The following is a 15,942-nucleotide window of genomic DNA, read 5'->3' as shown; positions in this document are numbered from 1 at the left end:
GTGCCCTGCTCATAAATGGAAATATTCCAAGAACAACTGTACGGTGAAAGTGCATTGTGGACCCATAGAATTCTTTAGGTTTGAAAGAGCTCTAAGTCCAATTTAACCCCAGAAATGACAAAGTCACCACCAAACCATGTCCCTGAGAATCATACCTACACATCTTTTAAATACCACCAAAGATGGTGATTCCACCACTCCCCTGGGCAGCCTCTTCAAGTGCTTGACAACCTTTTTGAAGAAGAAATTTTTATTAAAACTCAACTTAAACCTGCCCTGACACAACCTGAGGTCATTTCTTCTTGTCCTGTGTCTTGTTACCTGGGAGAATGACCCTCACTTATCTCCACCCCCTGTCAGGGAGTTGTAGAGAGCGATAAGGTCCCCATTGAGCCTTCTCTTCTCCAGGCTGAGCCCCTCCATCTCCTTCAGATGCTCCTCACAGGTCTCGTGCTCCAGTTCTGCTGCCCTTTTCTAGACATGCTGCAGCACCTCAATGTCTGTCCTGTAGGGAGGGGCCCTAAACTGAGCACACGGTTCAAGGTGTGACCTCACCAGTCCAAAATACAGGGGACAGTCACTGTCCTGGTCCTGCTGTGCACACTACTGCTGACACAACCCACAATGCCACTGACTCTCTTGGCCACCTGAGCACACGCTGCCTCATGTTCAGCCACTGTCAACCAGCATCTCCAGGTGCTTTCCCTTTTGGCCTCTTCAATTTAAATTTTAGTCTAACAAACCCCACACGTGGCATAAGATCAAACGTCTGTATGTGAAATAACCTTCCTAGACCTACATAGGTGTGGCCATGTTGTAGGCACTGAATGTCATGCAGCTGGCCCAGAAAATTCATCATCTCATGCATGCAAGGTATAATCTCTGGGTTTTGGTTTTGTTCTCCTTTGTCGAGTTTCCTTGTCACCAAACACTGCCTTTTATTTGAATTATTCTTATAGTTCTATATAGTAAGCAAAATGTGCTAAATAGATGTATATTTCTTCTAAAATTGCTACAAGCTACATTTAAGTGCAGATGTTGAGAGGAAGCAATATATTAGAAGGGGTTCACATGTTGTGTCCATGTCTGTGTCCAGATTTTTGAAAAGTTTCTTTGGCTGAATCAAGCAGAAAAACAAGGATAGTAAACAGGGAGCTTGCTGCCACCTGCTGTGTTTGAGTTGACTGTTTTGCTATTGTCCTAATGTTTTAGAGGTATCATTGCTTTCCCATTTCCCTCTTATGCCTGTTGTGTGACTAGTAATCCATAGCTTCCAAGGGATCTGCACAGCAATGAGCAGCTGCTGTGCCAGAGAAAGTCCTGTCTGCTGTTACAGGACGTGCCATGCATTCAGTCGTGTTCCCGATAGTTTCCTATTGGTTGTTCCCATCTTTTCTGCTTTTTTTTTTTTTTGTTTGCTATTCAAATGTTTCTGAGCAAGAGGGAAAAAGTGACCCACCTTTTAAAGTATGTAAAGGGTACTTGTTTTTTTCCTTCTGCTTTTTGCCTCTAGCTGCTGAGTCATTGATAAGGGAGGGATTCACTGTAATTCCCTACTGAGTTGCTGAGGTCAAGTCATTTTGGGTGAGCTGCTGTCACTACCAGTACTGTGAAATGTCAGTGACAGCTTTATAGCTGCAAAAATACAAGGGCAGCATTTGGCAATTTTCATATGCTTGGTAATGATATTAAAGAATCTTCAGTTGTGACAAAGAGTGGTGAGTGAGTTTACAGAAAAGGTAGGAGAAAGGGAAAGCAGAGGTTAAACTGTTCCACTGCTGCCTCTCGCTGAACTTGCTTTCATCTGCAGCTGAGAGTGAGGCATTGCCTTGTCAAGAGCACTTAGATCCACACTGGCATTTTCTGTACCAGCTGATAAATAAACATTGGCATGTTCCTCAGCAAAAGAATGGTTTCTCACCACGCTTTGGAATTGCTGCCTGACTGTACATTACCCTGCTGAACTGTGAAAGGTTAGAGGTTACTGCTGAAATCATGTCGATCTTCTCTTCTCCCTCCATAGGATGAGAATGAAAAGAAGGATGAAAAAGAAAAGAAAAAAGAGCCTGAACCCAACTTCCAGCTTTTGGACAACCCAGCCAGAGTCATGCCTGCTCAGCTCAAAGTTCTCACTATGACAGAGAGCTGCCGGTACCAGCCTTTCAAACCAGTAAGTGTCACCTTCCCAGTCCATGTGCTTGGCAGAGCATTCCCAGTGCTGGGCTTGTGTGAAAGGCCCAGAAGTTCTGTGTGTACATGGGAACTCACAGCTGGTGCAGCACTGGAATGTGCCGCAGAGATTTGCAGCTTTGCTGTTGTCATATTTCCTTTTATAAATGTCCCTCTCTGCAAATGATCACATGCAGTTCTAGCTGGGGGAAAGTCAGAGTTGTTGCAAACCTTTTCGCCATGCTAATGCTGCTTTATTTTTTTTTCTTCTTGTACCTGTGTGAAATGTGCAGCGTGAAAATCAATTAGACATACTCTTTGTATTAATGACATTGATGGGAACATAAAGACTGAGCCATGATCTTTAAAATAGGCTGAGAAGTTGTACAGGTTCAGTGTCAAAGCAGTGAAATACATTAGAACTTGTGCTGGAGCTTTATTACCCTGCAGTGGGATTTATACCTACATGGAGGGCTTTTTTTACTGAATATATTTCCTATTGAGTTACATCTGGCTTTAGAAAAGTTCCTTCAGCTCCTGTAAACATAGAGAAGAGAGAGCATGTGATTGTCAGATGGAGAATGAAGAAGGTCTTTTAGCACTCAGCCCAAGGGGTAACTAACTTCTCTGTGAGATGCTCAGATATATTGCAAATCTGATAAGCTGGCTCCTGAACTGTAAATCTCCTGAGTCAAAGTCTTCTGTCCTTTATTTTTGTTCAAGAAATAACATGATTGACTTAACCCCATTTCCAGGATTACACATGGGAAAATGGTGTTCAGTAGTAGTAATACTTTTTCCTGGAAAATAGTGATGTTTTTACTAAATGGATTTCCTGGAATTCCATCAGCACATTGGAATTCTCTGTGCACTGTTCCCTTTTGAAGTATCTCCTTTAACAAAGCAGTGGAAGGGTTTTTTAGTTTTTACCCTTTAAAACGAGGTGACCCAGCTGCTGTTTGGATTGGGAGGATCTGCTATGTGTTCCAATAAGTGTCCACTCACTGAAATGTGTCTGTTTGCTTCAGTTTCAAAAGAAGCAGAGTCCTTGGTGGGGGAGTTCAGTTTCCTGCCTTAAAGCCCCATAAACAGGTTTTGAAGAGAACAGAACAGTGCAGTTTTTGCTGGGATTAGGGTGTATAACCAGGGAGCCTCTTGGAATGGAGCCATTCTGGACCTTTGCTGTGTTTTGGGGAATGCCAGAGTAAAAGACCTCTTTGAAATGCTGTTCATAGCCCGAAATCCTGCTGTGGCCAAAGCCCTGATCCCAGCCAGGCGTGACACAGCACTGCCTCTTTGTGCCTTGTATTTCACTCCCAGAGGTGCTTCAGTCTGCCAAGATGTTTGGTTGTGATCTTTATAATTAATTCCCCTTTGTTTTTGTGAGGTTCTGCTAATAGGATTCCTCACTCTGTGGAAACTGGTGATCAGATTAGTCTCTGTTTCAGAGAATCTCCTGGGACGCAGCTACACAGAGAGGCTTCACTAAGTATTGTAAACCTGAAAAGATGAGCCTTATAAAGCAATTACAGTTCAATTAGTTTTCATGTGGAAAGCCCCAGCCTGGGAATGGGGTAAAGCTGTGAATCCAGATGTCACTTTCTATTGAACTGAGAACTAGATAGAAGAAATATAAAAAGTAGCCTGGATAGACTCTGCCTGTTCCACGCCCTTATCAGAGGCAGAGATTCAGGTGAGTGTCAGATGCTTTGCTCTCTGAAACTCATTCCTGCTGAGGAGTCTCATATGGCCTAGGATAGACTCTGTGGCCACAAACACTCCACCATGAGGCAGAGGCAAGCAGCTCTAAATGCTCATGCACTTACCTTGCAGCTTTCCATTGGAGGCATCATCATCCTCAAGGACACCAGTGAGGATATGGAGGAGCTGGTTGAACCCGTGGCAGCTCATGGTCCGAAGATTGAGGAAGAAGAGCAAGAACCTGAACCACCAGAGCCCTTTGAGTACATTGATGATTAAGACCTGAGGTACAGTGTAGTGTGCAGAGTCATCTTTTTTAATCCCAGTGAATGAAAAGCCTCTTTGTACCAACTGAAGCAGTTACCAGCACTCAGCACTCTTAGTTTAGCTCTGTGACAGCGTCTGCGGCAGATTAAGAAACATGCTCTATCCTAATTTTAAGAGTTTGGCAGGTTAGAAGTTCACAAGTTCATTATTTTGGTTGACCCAGTTGTACTGGATCTGCCCTCTAATCTGGCAGGCTTAACTACTCTTGAGTAGAGCCTGGCTGGGCAGAGAGCAATGCAGGGGTCACAGGGACTAGTCAGCTCCTGAAAGATGGTCCCAGAGGGGCAAGTAGTTTACATAACAAAGCTGTCATCTACTTGACCTCAGGGTGCCAGGATTTGTCAAAACAGAACTACTGTTCTGCTTCCTGGAGTTGCCTTGTCTTCCCAGCAGTTCTTAGCAGAATTTAAAGACACTTCAGTCATGGGCTCTGTGATGCTCTCTGAGCCCAACATACTGCTAGTAGTAGATGTGTTTCAGGCAATAAATGGTGCAGTTCTCAGGTTTCTTGGTTAAAGTGCCTGAATGGATGTGCAAGTTTCTCACTGAGAGGCAGAAGTCCAGTTGCTTTATTTCCAAATATGGGCTGGCATGTCTCAGGGCTCCCATGAGCAGAGCTTATGCACTTGAATTGGTAGATGGGCAGGAAAACAAACTCCTTGCTAAAAACTATAAATGTTGTGTCAGTGACAGGCTTGGGTGAGTGTGTGGGACAAACCACAAGAATGCATTAATTAAATGCATTTGATTTTCTGGTTTCTCTCTCTCTCCAGGGTCATGTCATCTAAAGAAGACACTATGCTTGATATCAGAAAGACAGGCATGAAGACCTTCCTATTGAGATCTGATGTTCAGTGCATGCAGCCCCAATCTGTGCTGAGCTGAAGCTGATAGTCCGTGTTTTATGGCTGAAGAACAGATATATGCTATTTAGTGTACTCTTTCACAAAACCTTGTTTTCAAATAAATATATTAAAAACTCCTGACATAAAACTTGCTTAAAACAAAAAAAAAGGAAGCTAACAACTTTTGCTCTCCACAAATGTTAAAAACTGAACTCAAGTTGTGCATCCTTGTCCAGCAGAGCTTGATTGACTGCTCCTCTGTACAATCATCAGGCTCTGTGCACACCTCTGCACTTGTCTCTGCAGGGGGCAGAGGGCAGTCTCTGCTTGCCAGCAGCTGCACAGATGAGCTGTGCTTCCAGATTCCCTGTGATCTTCTCTCTTGCTTATCCTGGTATTCATGTGATGGTGTGGGGCTGACAAAAGGGCTCTGGGTGTTAATGATGGGGAAATAGGGGCACGTTTCTCCTTGTTTCACAGAAACCCTTTTCTTTTATGTGTGTGCTTTCACTGCTTTCACCAAATGAACAAAATAGCTGATATGAGCAGGTTACATTGCAGGCCTAGATGGAGTGGACCCAGACATGTAACTTGTCACACTGATGTGTATTGTTAGCTAAGGGGGAATTTTAGTCAGGGATATGCAAGGAGGAGCAGTCAGAAGGAAGGAATGGTGCTCCACAATTCACTATCCAGCTGACCCTTCACCTTTTGGGCTGTAACACTTCTAAGGGTGTCTCAGCAGCAAGGCAGAGACTGCAGCCCTGGTCTGCTGCCAGCAAATGCCGGGTGAAGCTCCAGTGTTTGAAACAGCATGTAAATGGAGTGAGGGTTTTATTGTATCTGTGTGTGGGGAGAGTATTTTATCCATGTGAACATACCATCATCTCATATGCATTGGTAATAATGAAGATAAATCTTGTGTGTAGTGCCTGGGAGCTTCTCCAGCAGATGGTTTATTTTGTTGAATGCTGCTATAGCTCATGGGATAGTCTGCCTTTGTTCTCTGCAAAGCTATGGAATACTGAGCAGAGATGTGGGACTGAAAGCCAGTTTTGAGTCCTAGGCTTCAGGCAGAAGTCCCTCAAGTTGAAATGTCTCATGTTACTGGTTAGAGCTTGCAGTTCTCAGCATCATCCAGATCTGTTCTCCAATGGAGTGGAGCCAAGAATGAACCTGAAATGGCTATAGACAATGTTATTGTCAGTAAAGCTGGAAACAAAGAGGGAACCACTGCTCCAATCCCATTGTCAAATAACTGGTATTGTGGTGCAAGAAACAGAAGCTGGACAAATGTACATTGGTGAGTCTTCTGGTGCTGCAGTTCCTTCCCTTTGAATGGATACCTGTATCCCTTACTCCAGCATGTTCTGCCAATGCCAGCCAATAATGGTGTGTGGTGTTTTTCAGGTAATTTGTTAGTAATGCCTTGTGTTGTAAAATACTGTGGAGAGGGAAAGACACTGGGAGGAGAAAACCCCTCATTTCAGGTTGTTCAGCAACCTGCCAGAGGCCAGATATTGCTGGAGGATTTCTAAAGTCCAAATAGAAATGCTGGGAACAGCTGGCTCCTGCATTGGTGCTTTGGCCAAACTGTGAACACTGCTGCTTTTCATGGGACTTTTGGCCACATTTTTCTAATTGCAACAGATTTTTCAGGGTAATCAAAACATACCTGATGCTTGCTGCAAGTCCTCAGTGAGGCTGTGTAAATCTGTACGTGCAGAGCAGCTCCCAGCAAGCCACTGGGTACTGCCTGGAGCACCACGGAGGACTCCTGATTCTTGTGCTAAAGGATTCTCTTGTGCCTGTGAGATCCCTACTGCCTCTGGCAGTGATGTTTCCCCAGAGCTCCCTTAGCACAAGCAAATGTAACAACCTTAGTCCCAAACTGATTTCTGAGCTGCTATTCTGGGGCTACGAGGTAAGGTTACACACACAGATTTTTAGAGGAGATTTTGGTGACTGTGGAAGAAAAAGGCCATGTGTGCCAGGCTGGGGACACTAGGAGGGAACTGGGAATTGGCCTGTCCTCACTTCTCCATCTCTGCCACTCATTGTGGTTTTTTCTCTCCACTGTGTAAAGGATTGAGAACACTCATAGAAAAGCATCCACTGTTTTGGTTTTCTCCCCCAGCTGCTGTTTCTTCCTCCTTTGACAGGAAGATGCTGGTCTGTGTCTCATGAGATGTGTGTAGCTTAGGCTGTCTCCTCACAGGACAGTGCTCAAAAGACTCCAGACAGGACTAGAAATGCTCCTACAGAGTGCTTTTGAGAGTTTGTGTTACAAACTATAGTTTGTGTCCAGACTATAGAATGATCCCACACATGCAATTTATTTTTTTTTAATGTCTAGATAATTCCTCAGTTGCTGAGGGTGCTGCTCTGTCAGCACTTGAGGTCATGTGGTGCTTGAATGAGATGCTGAGCTTTGCTCATTCCAGGGTGCCACTTGGGAAATTTGGAAATGGCCAACCTGTGAGTGTTGAAACAAAAAAGGCTTATACAGCCCTAAGAGGATTCTAGTAAACCTCTAGGAAGATTCTAGGAGTGTTCTGGAGATAAAACAGCGATGAAATGGCCAGGAAATGTCCAGAAATCTTCTGGAAAGGTGCTAGAAAACCTCTGAGAAGGCTCTGGAAGCCTGTGGGATCCTGCCCCCGTGCTAAGGGGCCTGATCAATTTCTCTCGGGCAGATGCAGCCAATAACAGCAGGACTGGCCCAGTGCTTTGAATAATGTCGTTTGTTTCAGTGACTCATTAGTGCTGAGGAAGTGCTGCTCTCCTGGGCCTGTCTGGGGATGCTGTGAAGGGACCTGCCCTGATTGTTTGTCAGGGGCTAATTGGACCTAAATCCTCCTGACTTTGCCAGAGGGAGGGGCGGGGGTGACAGGAAGCTTCTATCCCTCCTGACTAATGGGTTTCATCTCAATTAACCCTTGTGCAAATTAAATCACTTCTAAAGCATGCTGCTCTGACAGATCCCAGAGTCCCTCCAGGAGGGCCTGGACATTTCCTTAGCCTCCCTTTTCCACTCCTTAACTCGGGTGCAAGCCCCCTGCTTGGCACCATGCTGGGGACTGAAGTGGTGATGGAGATGTTGGAGGTAAAGCTCCCAAGGCGAGGGGGCTGAGAGCCCTACAGCCCCCCAGCACTGCTGTTCCTCCCCTGCAGGCATTCAGTGGCCTCATCCTCTCACCTCTCCCCATCACAGCAGTGTCACCCTCCCCTTCCTTCCAGGGCCAGCAAAGCTCTTCCTCCTTGTCTTTCAGAGTGAAGGGTGGACACCACTGATAATGATGATGATGATGATGTTGGCCGTTTATCTCCTGCATCCTGGCGGCTCAAGCACCCTCCGCCCTGACCCCTGCCAGATGCCAGCCAGCCCCAGGCTCTTCCCTTGCTTGCTGCTCTTGGCGTTGGTGATGGGTTTCAGCCCAGCTCTGGGGCCACCTTGAGCCTGCAGCAGTGGCAGGATGGGAGAGTTGGCAATCATGGACACTTCAGGACTGTGCAAGGCTTGTATGGTTTGCTTGTAACCTCTGATGGGACCAGTGGGCCTGAAGGCCTTCAACCAAGGGTGCTGATCTTTCCCCAGGGTGGTTTTATGTGGAAGCAAGGGTCTTTGGTCCCTCAGTGAAAGTAACTGCTTGGGCAGCCCTGGTTCAATGTGTTTCTCCAGCACTTTTGGGATTAGCCTGGCCCATGCTCTGTGCCTTGGGAGGAGATGCTGCCCCAGCCTCTGGAACTCTGGAACTGGCTTGACTTGGCCTCTGAAATCCTGTTCTGTGTGGGCAAACGTTCCAGCTGGCAGCAGCCCGGATCTGGAGTTTTGTTTTGAGCTCCATACTCCAGTTCCTGGCACTGGTTACACAGCTAAAGCTCTGGGTTTTGCTTAGAAGAAATACCTGTGGAGGTGCTCAGGTGAGCTGTCAGTGTCTGCCCCTGGGGAACCAGTGTTACCCACATTTGGCAGAGAGGTGACTCAAGACCATAATCCCAGACATCTCTGCCCAGTGCACTTGGTCTGGTGGGCCTGGCTGCCTGACAGGGTTTGGTTCAGCAATGTGTATATCTGGGGTTTCTTCTTTGTGTTTGCAGAGCATGAGCAGAAAATGGGGACAGGAGGGTCTACACAGTAAGGATCCAGGTGAAGCAGGTCCTGGGGAGCAGGGCAGAGTGCTTGGGGGGACACCCTGGGCTCACTGCCCGCTGCCTTGGTGCAGGGTTGGTCAAGGGGAAGGACAGTGGTTTGGTGGCAATAGCATCCCTGGCCAAGGGTATAAATAGCTGCTCTGGTGACCCAGGGAAGAATGGCTGCACAGGCGAGGTTAATTGTCAGCAGAAATTATGGGGACATCGCTCCTCCCAAGATAACCTGTAAGGGATGAAGCAAGGAGCAAATTTTTCCCCTTCAGAGTGAAGGAAAAAGGGCTTGAAATATTGGTGCAGTGTCTTTGTTCTCAGTTTTAGGGTGGCTCTCCCATTTCATTGTTTTTTTCCATTCCGTGTCAATTAGAACCAAGATGAATTAACTTTTTGTCTCCCCACCATGCCCTCCCAGAGGAGGAACTGAGATAGCTCCTGCAGGGCTGGGCAAATTCTCTGTTTACTTTAACCTCACATCAAGGTCTTTTTTATTTTTAGCTTAAGCATGAAATCTGGGGTTCAGGGGTGGACAAGAAGCAGCTGAAAATAATTTGCTGGAAACATCTACATTGAACAGCAATGTTCATGGGCTCCTTCACAGATGAAACCTGATGCTTGCTTCTCTTGCAGGCCTGGAGGTTTTGCAGTTTCCTCCTGAGTGGCTGGGCAGGTGGCCATGTATCGGTGGCATGGGACAGGTTTGATTGGTCTGTGTTGGTGGCAGCACCAAAGCTGTGCTGGTGTGATGAGGGCAGTGAGGCTCACTGGGACTGGGGATGTTTCTCCTGATGATGAAGCTCTCTGTCCTGCTGTTTCTGTTCACCCCGTTCCCAAACTATTTTGTCCATATTCTTTTTTTTCTAATGGAGCATCTCTAGCTCTTCCTTTCTCCCAGCCCCCTGTCATTTTTGGCTGGAATGCCTTGATGTTACTGAAAATCGGCTCTCTCACACATTGGTATTTGCCTTGGTTGGGAGCTCAGTGACCCATGTGTGAGGTGAGCACATGCCAGAAAGCCCAGCTGGGGCCCCTTTTGGGCTGGAGGCACTGAGCTGATGTCATTCCAAACAGAGGCACCCCCAGCCTCAAAAAAACAGTCCATCTCTCCTGGATGTCAGCTCTTTTTCTGTGGGGAATCTCTGAAGGGTGATCTCTGCTGGAAAGGTACTGTTTTGTTGGGATGAAGCAACAGAGAAAGTGCTGGAGGACTCCCTCCTTCCACACCAGGGTGGTGGCAGCAGCAAGAAGGTTTTGCAAAGGTTGGAGAAAGCAGCATCTCCTCCAGGGAGCAGTTGAGACACACTGGGTGCTGACATGGTAGGGAAATAGGCTGAGCCCTGGATGCTCCTGTCCTCATCTGTGAAGTCCTACTGGGAGAAGGCGGCTCTGGCTCCTTCAGCACTGGACTGCAGGTACCTGTGAGTCTCCCAGGCACTGTTTTGCAGTGTTTTGCAGTGGAGCTGAAAGGAGCTTTTTGGGGATCCACCAGCCAGTCCCTCCTCCCTCTCTGCTCTGCATTGAGCAGGCCAAGAGGCTTCTGGACCTTAAGGAGAGCTGAGTTCACCCTGCACCTCCTTAATGCATCCCAGGACACAGAATCAAAGTCTCTGTTGTGCCTCTCCTGGTCAGGACTTGGACAGGAAATTACTGAAGAACGGTGTGATATAAGTAACCTGACACAAGCTCACTGAATCCTCCTGGGGAGAGGCAGAGGAGAGCTGAAACCTGAGGCTCAGCAGCAGCCAAACAAGCCCCATCCAATGGAGACAAAGCAGCTTTATGGCAGCCTGATGCTGGGGAGAGCAGAGGGATTTTGCAATCCTATTGCTTTGATTTTCTGAGCAGAGGGCCCTGGGGAAGTGCTGCTGTGTAATTCTGTGTGTGAGCAGCATCTCAGCTGCCTCAGCACAGGACATGGGTCCAAGAAAACCCCTCTGGCCTCAGCCAGTCTGTGCTCCAACCCAACCAACTATCAACTATCAACTAAACAACATATCAACTAAAATCTCAAATAACTTCCTATTTATTTATTGCCTCAAAGCTCCTCCAAAGTATTAATTGAAAATCCAAACCAAAATATTTTTTGGCAATTAAGAGCTGAAGTATGACACAGAAAATAACAGCATGTTTAAGCTTTGAAAAACGTTCTTCTCTTCCCTGCTTGCTTTTGTTTTTAATGCACCCACTTGGAAAGGCTACTGCAAGAAGAAATTTCCTGCAAAAATCTTCCACTTGGGCACAGAGAACAGCCTTCTCTTGTAAAATCAAGCAACAGGTTCTGATCCAGTCTGGGATCTGCAGCTAGCAGAGCCAGTGGCCCAGCCCCAGGAATGCTCAACCCCTGGCAGAGATGGCAGTGGCACCTGCCCCAAGGAAAATCCAAACTGTGGAGCTGGGGTGATGCCCCAGGTGATGATGAATGTCCTTCTTTGGATACACAGGACAGTGGGGTCCTGCTTTTCAGGTTTGAGGCACAAGCTTTTGCATCTTCCTGATCTTAGCCCAGGTCCTGGCCAGCAGTGGATGTTTCCTTCCTTGGGCAGCACCTTCCTGAGAAGTGTCCTTCCCCAAGAAGTCCAGGAGCATGACACAAGGCATAGCAGCCTTGTCTGCTCACTGGAGGAGAAATTCTGCAAGAACAACAACAACAAAAAAAAAAGGTGAAGCAAAGCCGAGATCCCACACAGCCCTTGCCACCATCCTGCCCAGGGCACAATGTCAGTTCTGGAGAAAGACAGCTGGATGCACATCAGCCTGAAAAATGAGACTCTATAAATCCCTTGGCCATGGGCAGTGCCTGATCATCAGCAAAACAAAGCAGGTGAGAGGGAACACAGGGGAAAGTGTGGCTGGTCCACTTCAAAACCTTGGAGCCACTCTCTAAGGCGAGTCTTTCACTTCTTTAAAAAGTTGAAAGCACAGGTGACAAACAGGAGGAGGAGGAGTTCACAGCCTCCTGGCATCCCTTTGGCTGGAGCAAGGATCCTGAAAGCTGCACTCAGTGGGGGTGAGGGGGCTATAAATAGCCAAGGGACCCAGTCCTTCCTCCCCCAGGGATGAGCCAAGTGCCTGATGGGCTCAAGCAGGGAAAACCTCAACATTAATAATTAAAAGTTTTGCTATTGTGGGATCTGTGAAAGAGTATAGGGAACAGAAAGATGAAAACTCTGGTGCAGAGATACTCCCTCTAAATACAGAGTATATCCACTGTTTATATTTTTAGAAGTTTGGGGTGTATAAATGCTATGTTTTCTATATAGATATAAATTTGGTATTTAGTATAGAAACTTCCAAACCCAGAAATCCTGACTGAGTTGCCAGCTCAGTCATCACCATCCTGACCACTTAACAGTGCTCGCAGCAACTCTAAAGCTAATTCGAATGCTAATTGACACACACCCTGGGAGCAATGAGAACACAAACTAACGCTTAGAACAGAAATTTCCTGTTGCTTCCTAGGAATTCCCTGGTGCTCTCTATAAAATATCCACGGGCCTTCTAGATATTTCATTGGGCTTTCTATGGATTTTCAGTAGGATTTTTAGGAACTCAGAGTGGACTCTAGGAGTATTTCATCACTCTCTGAAAATTTCTTTGTGCTTTCCCGGTATATGCTTGTTCTTCCTAGGAATTGCAGAGAGATTTGTAGGGCTTATGGGCTGGAATTCCAGGGTCCTTTCTGAACAGTTGGATGTGCTTCCTAGGAATTCCAGCTTAGGAATTCCGCTTTAGATTTTAAAGGAGCAAAGTTGGTGCTGCGCAGTGTCTGGTTGTGGGAGATGCAGAAGATTGGGTCCTTTTGGTGGAAAACAAGACCGTAGGAAGTGGGACCGAGACCCTGGGCAGCACCTAGCTGATCATACGATGTTGTCTTACAGCGTGGAGCTAAAGTTTGCTGGAAACCTGATGTTAATGGGAAACAGTTCATTAGCACTGTTAATTGAAAAAGGGGCAAAGACTCGATAAGGGGTTTGGCCAACCCTCCCCTTTGCTTTGGTGGGGCTTCCGGACAGCGCGGACCTGGCACGGCTCCTGCACCGCGCCAAGGCCGGGGCTCAGCCTCCTGCCGCCCTGCGCGGTCCCTGCAAAGCTCCGCCCTCCTCGCCCGACATCTCTTTCAAAGGAAACTTCCGAGCGGGAAGGCTTTTCCCGGGCCAAGGCGGAGCGGGGCACGAGAGCCCCTGTGGAGGCCGTTCGTCCTTAGACGCGAACCGGCCCCAGGCGCTCCCGGAGCCGCCGCAGGCCGCGGCGCCGCCGCTGCCGCTCCGCCCGCCGCGCCACAGGGGGCGCTGTCCGCCCGCCCGCCGCGGGACGCGCCGGTCCCGGGTGGCGATTGGCTGAGAGCGGTCACGTGCGCGTGACGCAACACGGGGCGGGGCCGCGGTTGCCGGGGCGACACCGGCGGCGACTGAGGGGAGATTGGGACAGGTGGGAATGGGGGACAAGAGGGATTGGGACCCCTGGGAATGGGGGACAAGAGGGATTGGGACAGGTGGGAATGGGGGACAAGAGGGATTGGGACCTCTGGGAATGGGGGACAAGAGGGATTGGGACCCTTGGGAATGGGGGACAAGAGGGATTGGGACACGTGGGAATGGGGGACAAGAGGGATTGGGACCCCTGGGAATGGGGGACAAGAGGGATTGGGACAGGTGGGAATAGGGGACAAGAGGGATTGGGACCCCTGGGAATAGGGGACAAGAGGGATTGGGACAGGTGGGAATGGGGGACAAGAGGGATTGGGACAGGTGGGAATGGGGGACAAAAGGGATTGGGACAGGCGGGAATGGGGGACAAGAGGGATTGGGACAGGTGGGAATGGGGGACAAGAGGGATTGGGACCCTTGGGAATGGGGGACAAGAGGGATTGGGACCCCTGGGAATGGGGGGGAACGGGGCACGTGGGAATGGACGGGGGGATTGGGACACGTGGGAATGGGGGACAGGGAGGGATTGGACACGTGGGAATGGGGGACGAGGAACGGGCGAGTGGGAGTAGAGGATAGGGGGGATTGGGGCAGGGGGGAATGGAGGGAGAGGGGGGATTGGGGCGGGTGGGAATGTGGGAGGGGTGGGACTGGGGCAAGGGAGGATGTGGGGCAGGAGGGACTGGGACAGGGAGGATGTGAGGCAGTGGGATGTGGTGCAGGTAGACCGTGGGCACCTGTGTGTGTCTGTCTGTCTGTCTGCCTGCCTGCCTGTGTCTCTCCTCATGCCCTCTGGAGATGCCGTGGCTGAAGGGCTGTGCTGTGTGAGCCCTGTGCTGTGCACTAACCCCCCTTCTTTGCCATTTTTCAGCTTTATCAGTGATGAGAAGTAGCAGCAGCCCTTAGCAATGGGTGATGTTTTAGCGTATGAAGCTGAGTTACTTGGATTAGTGAAAGAGGTTGGTTTTCTCTCTCTTTTTTTTTTTTTTTTTTTTTAGTGATTCTTGCAAGGCAGGATTTCTCAGTGTTTGCATTCAGATCCAGGCATTGTAACTGAGGTCTGGATTCTGGAGTTATTTATCTGCGTGAGTGTTGCTACATTCTGAAATTGTGCTGTCTCCTGCCATGCTCTGTCAGTTTAAAAGGCTCAATGTCCATTAAATTCCAGCAGTAAATTTTCTTCTTTGGTTGATTGAAATTACTGGCTAAACCAAGAGGCATCATTCTTTCAGAGATGGTGTACTCAGTTGTCTCTAGGATGCAGGAGGAAATTGAGAGACAGTATTTTCCTACCACGAGGTGTCAGTTCTTGGTTTATCACTTTGCAGTCTTTGGCATTTGTGGACCATCCTGCTGAGAAACTCTGGCATTTCATAGGCCATTCATTGAAGTATTAATCACCTAAAAAAAAGGGTTAATCATTTACTGAAGCATTAATCATCTAACAAATGTTGTTCCTCTATGTTTTTATCTTGCAGTATTTGGATTTTGCTGGATTTCAAGAAACAGTGCAAGTATTTAAAAAGGAATGTAAAATAAAAGGAAAGCCACTACCTAAACCAGCAGATGTTTCCTCAGAAGATTCATTGCCTGTTCAGGTAATGCATCATTTACACTTACTTTGAATAATAATGAAAACAGAGGCCACTAACCACCCTGTGAGCTATTACAACAGTGAATTGTCTGAACAGATTCTTGATTATTTGAAGAAATCCCCTGGCAGTCTTCTTTCAGTTCAGGAGCCTTCAAGTTTGGGGTTGGGGTTATTTTTTTTTCACAACTGCAGTAATGTTGAACTCAAGGCACTAGTTTTGATTTACACTACTTTAAGTTTTTACTGATATGCTTGAAAATTTGGGCTTTGCTTCTTGTATTCATGTTTGATTCAGGCTCTCAAAGATACTAAAGATACATGAAGAAAACACATTTGGGTGGTCATTGAATGGTGGGACATTTTTGAATAAAACTTTTAATTGTAAGTGTTCAGATGGGACTGGAATTCTCCATTCACTAACCTACTGCTGAGAATATGTTCCTCTTCTGTGTTTGTGTTTTCACTTGATGCTTTTCCCTTTCACAGGAAGGAATGCTTACAGCATTTGAAGATGGTGATCAGAAAGTTTTCTTCCAGCTCTGGGAGGAGCATATTTTGTCTTCAGTCCATGACAGTGATCCAGTTGCTCAGAACCTGGAGTTCTATCTCCACATCCACTTTGCCACCTTCCTCTTGAAACAAACTATGGGAAAGCCTGTAAGTTTAGTTCACAATTCAAACCTCAGATTGCTGCTGTTTGTTTTACTTCATTTATTTGTCTTTAGTGTGG

General features: G+C 47.4%; 2 protein-coding genes across 11 annotated transcripts in view; both read left to right on the top strand.

The window, feature by feature from the left end:
* The window catches only part of PSMD1 (proteasome 26S subunit, non-ATPase 1), a 67,378-nt gene extending 62,188 nt beyond the window's left edge, over positions 1 to 5,190 (top strand). For 2 of the 3 annotated variants that reach the window (XM_068200563.1, XM_068200561.1), the window contains exons 23-25: positions 2,024 to 2,170; positions 4,003 to 4,169; positions 4,988 to 5,190. In XM_068200563.1, the coding sequence (XP_068056664.1) occupies positions 2,024 to 2,170; positions 4,003 to 4,149 (294 nt within the window). In that variant the 3' untranslated portion in view covers positions 4,150 to 4,169; positions 4,988 to 5,190. Of the gene's footprint in view, positions 1 to 2,023; positions 2,171 to 4,002; positions 4,170 to 4,970 lie in introns of all 3 variants that reach the window. The other variant, XM_068200562.1, reaches the window with a different exon arrangement.
* An 8,293-nt stretch (positions 5,191 to 13,483) lies between these two features.
* ARMC9 (armadillo repeat containing 9) overlaps positions 13,484 to 15,942 on the top strand; it is a 59,779-nt gene continuing 57,320 nt past the window's right edge. For all 8 annotated transcript variants that reach the window (XR_011002581.1, XR_011002577.1, XR_011002579.1 and 5 more), the window contains exons 1-4: positions 13,484 to 13,619; positions 14,490 to 14,577; positions 15,097 to 15,216; positions 15,699 to 15,869. Coding sequence is in view for 3 of the 8 variants with exons in the window: in XM_068200560.1 (XP_068056661.1) it covers positions 14,527 to 14,577; positions 15,097 to 15,216; positions 15,699 to 15,869 (342 nt within the window). In the remaining 5 variants the exon portion in view is untranslated. The remainder of the gene's footprint in view (positions 13,620 to 14,489; positions 14,578 to 15,096; positions 15,217 to 15,698; positions 15,870 to 15,942) is intronic.

Source organism: Anomalospiza imberbis, chromosome 10, assembly GCF_031753505.1.
Source record: "Anomalospiza imberbis isolate Cuckoo-Finch-1a 21T00152 chromosome 10, ASM3175350v1, whole genome shotgun sequence".
Lineage (NCBI taxonomy): Eukaryota > Metazoa > Chordata > Aves > Passeriformes > Viduidae > Anomalospiza > Anomalospiza imberbis.
This window is presented reverse-complemented; position numbering and strand designations above follow the sequence as displayed.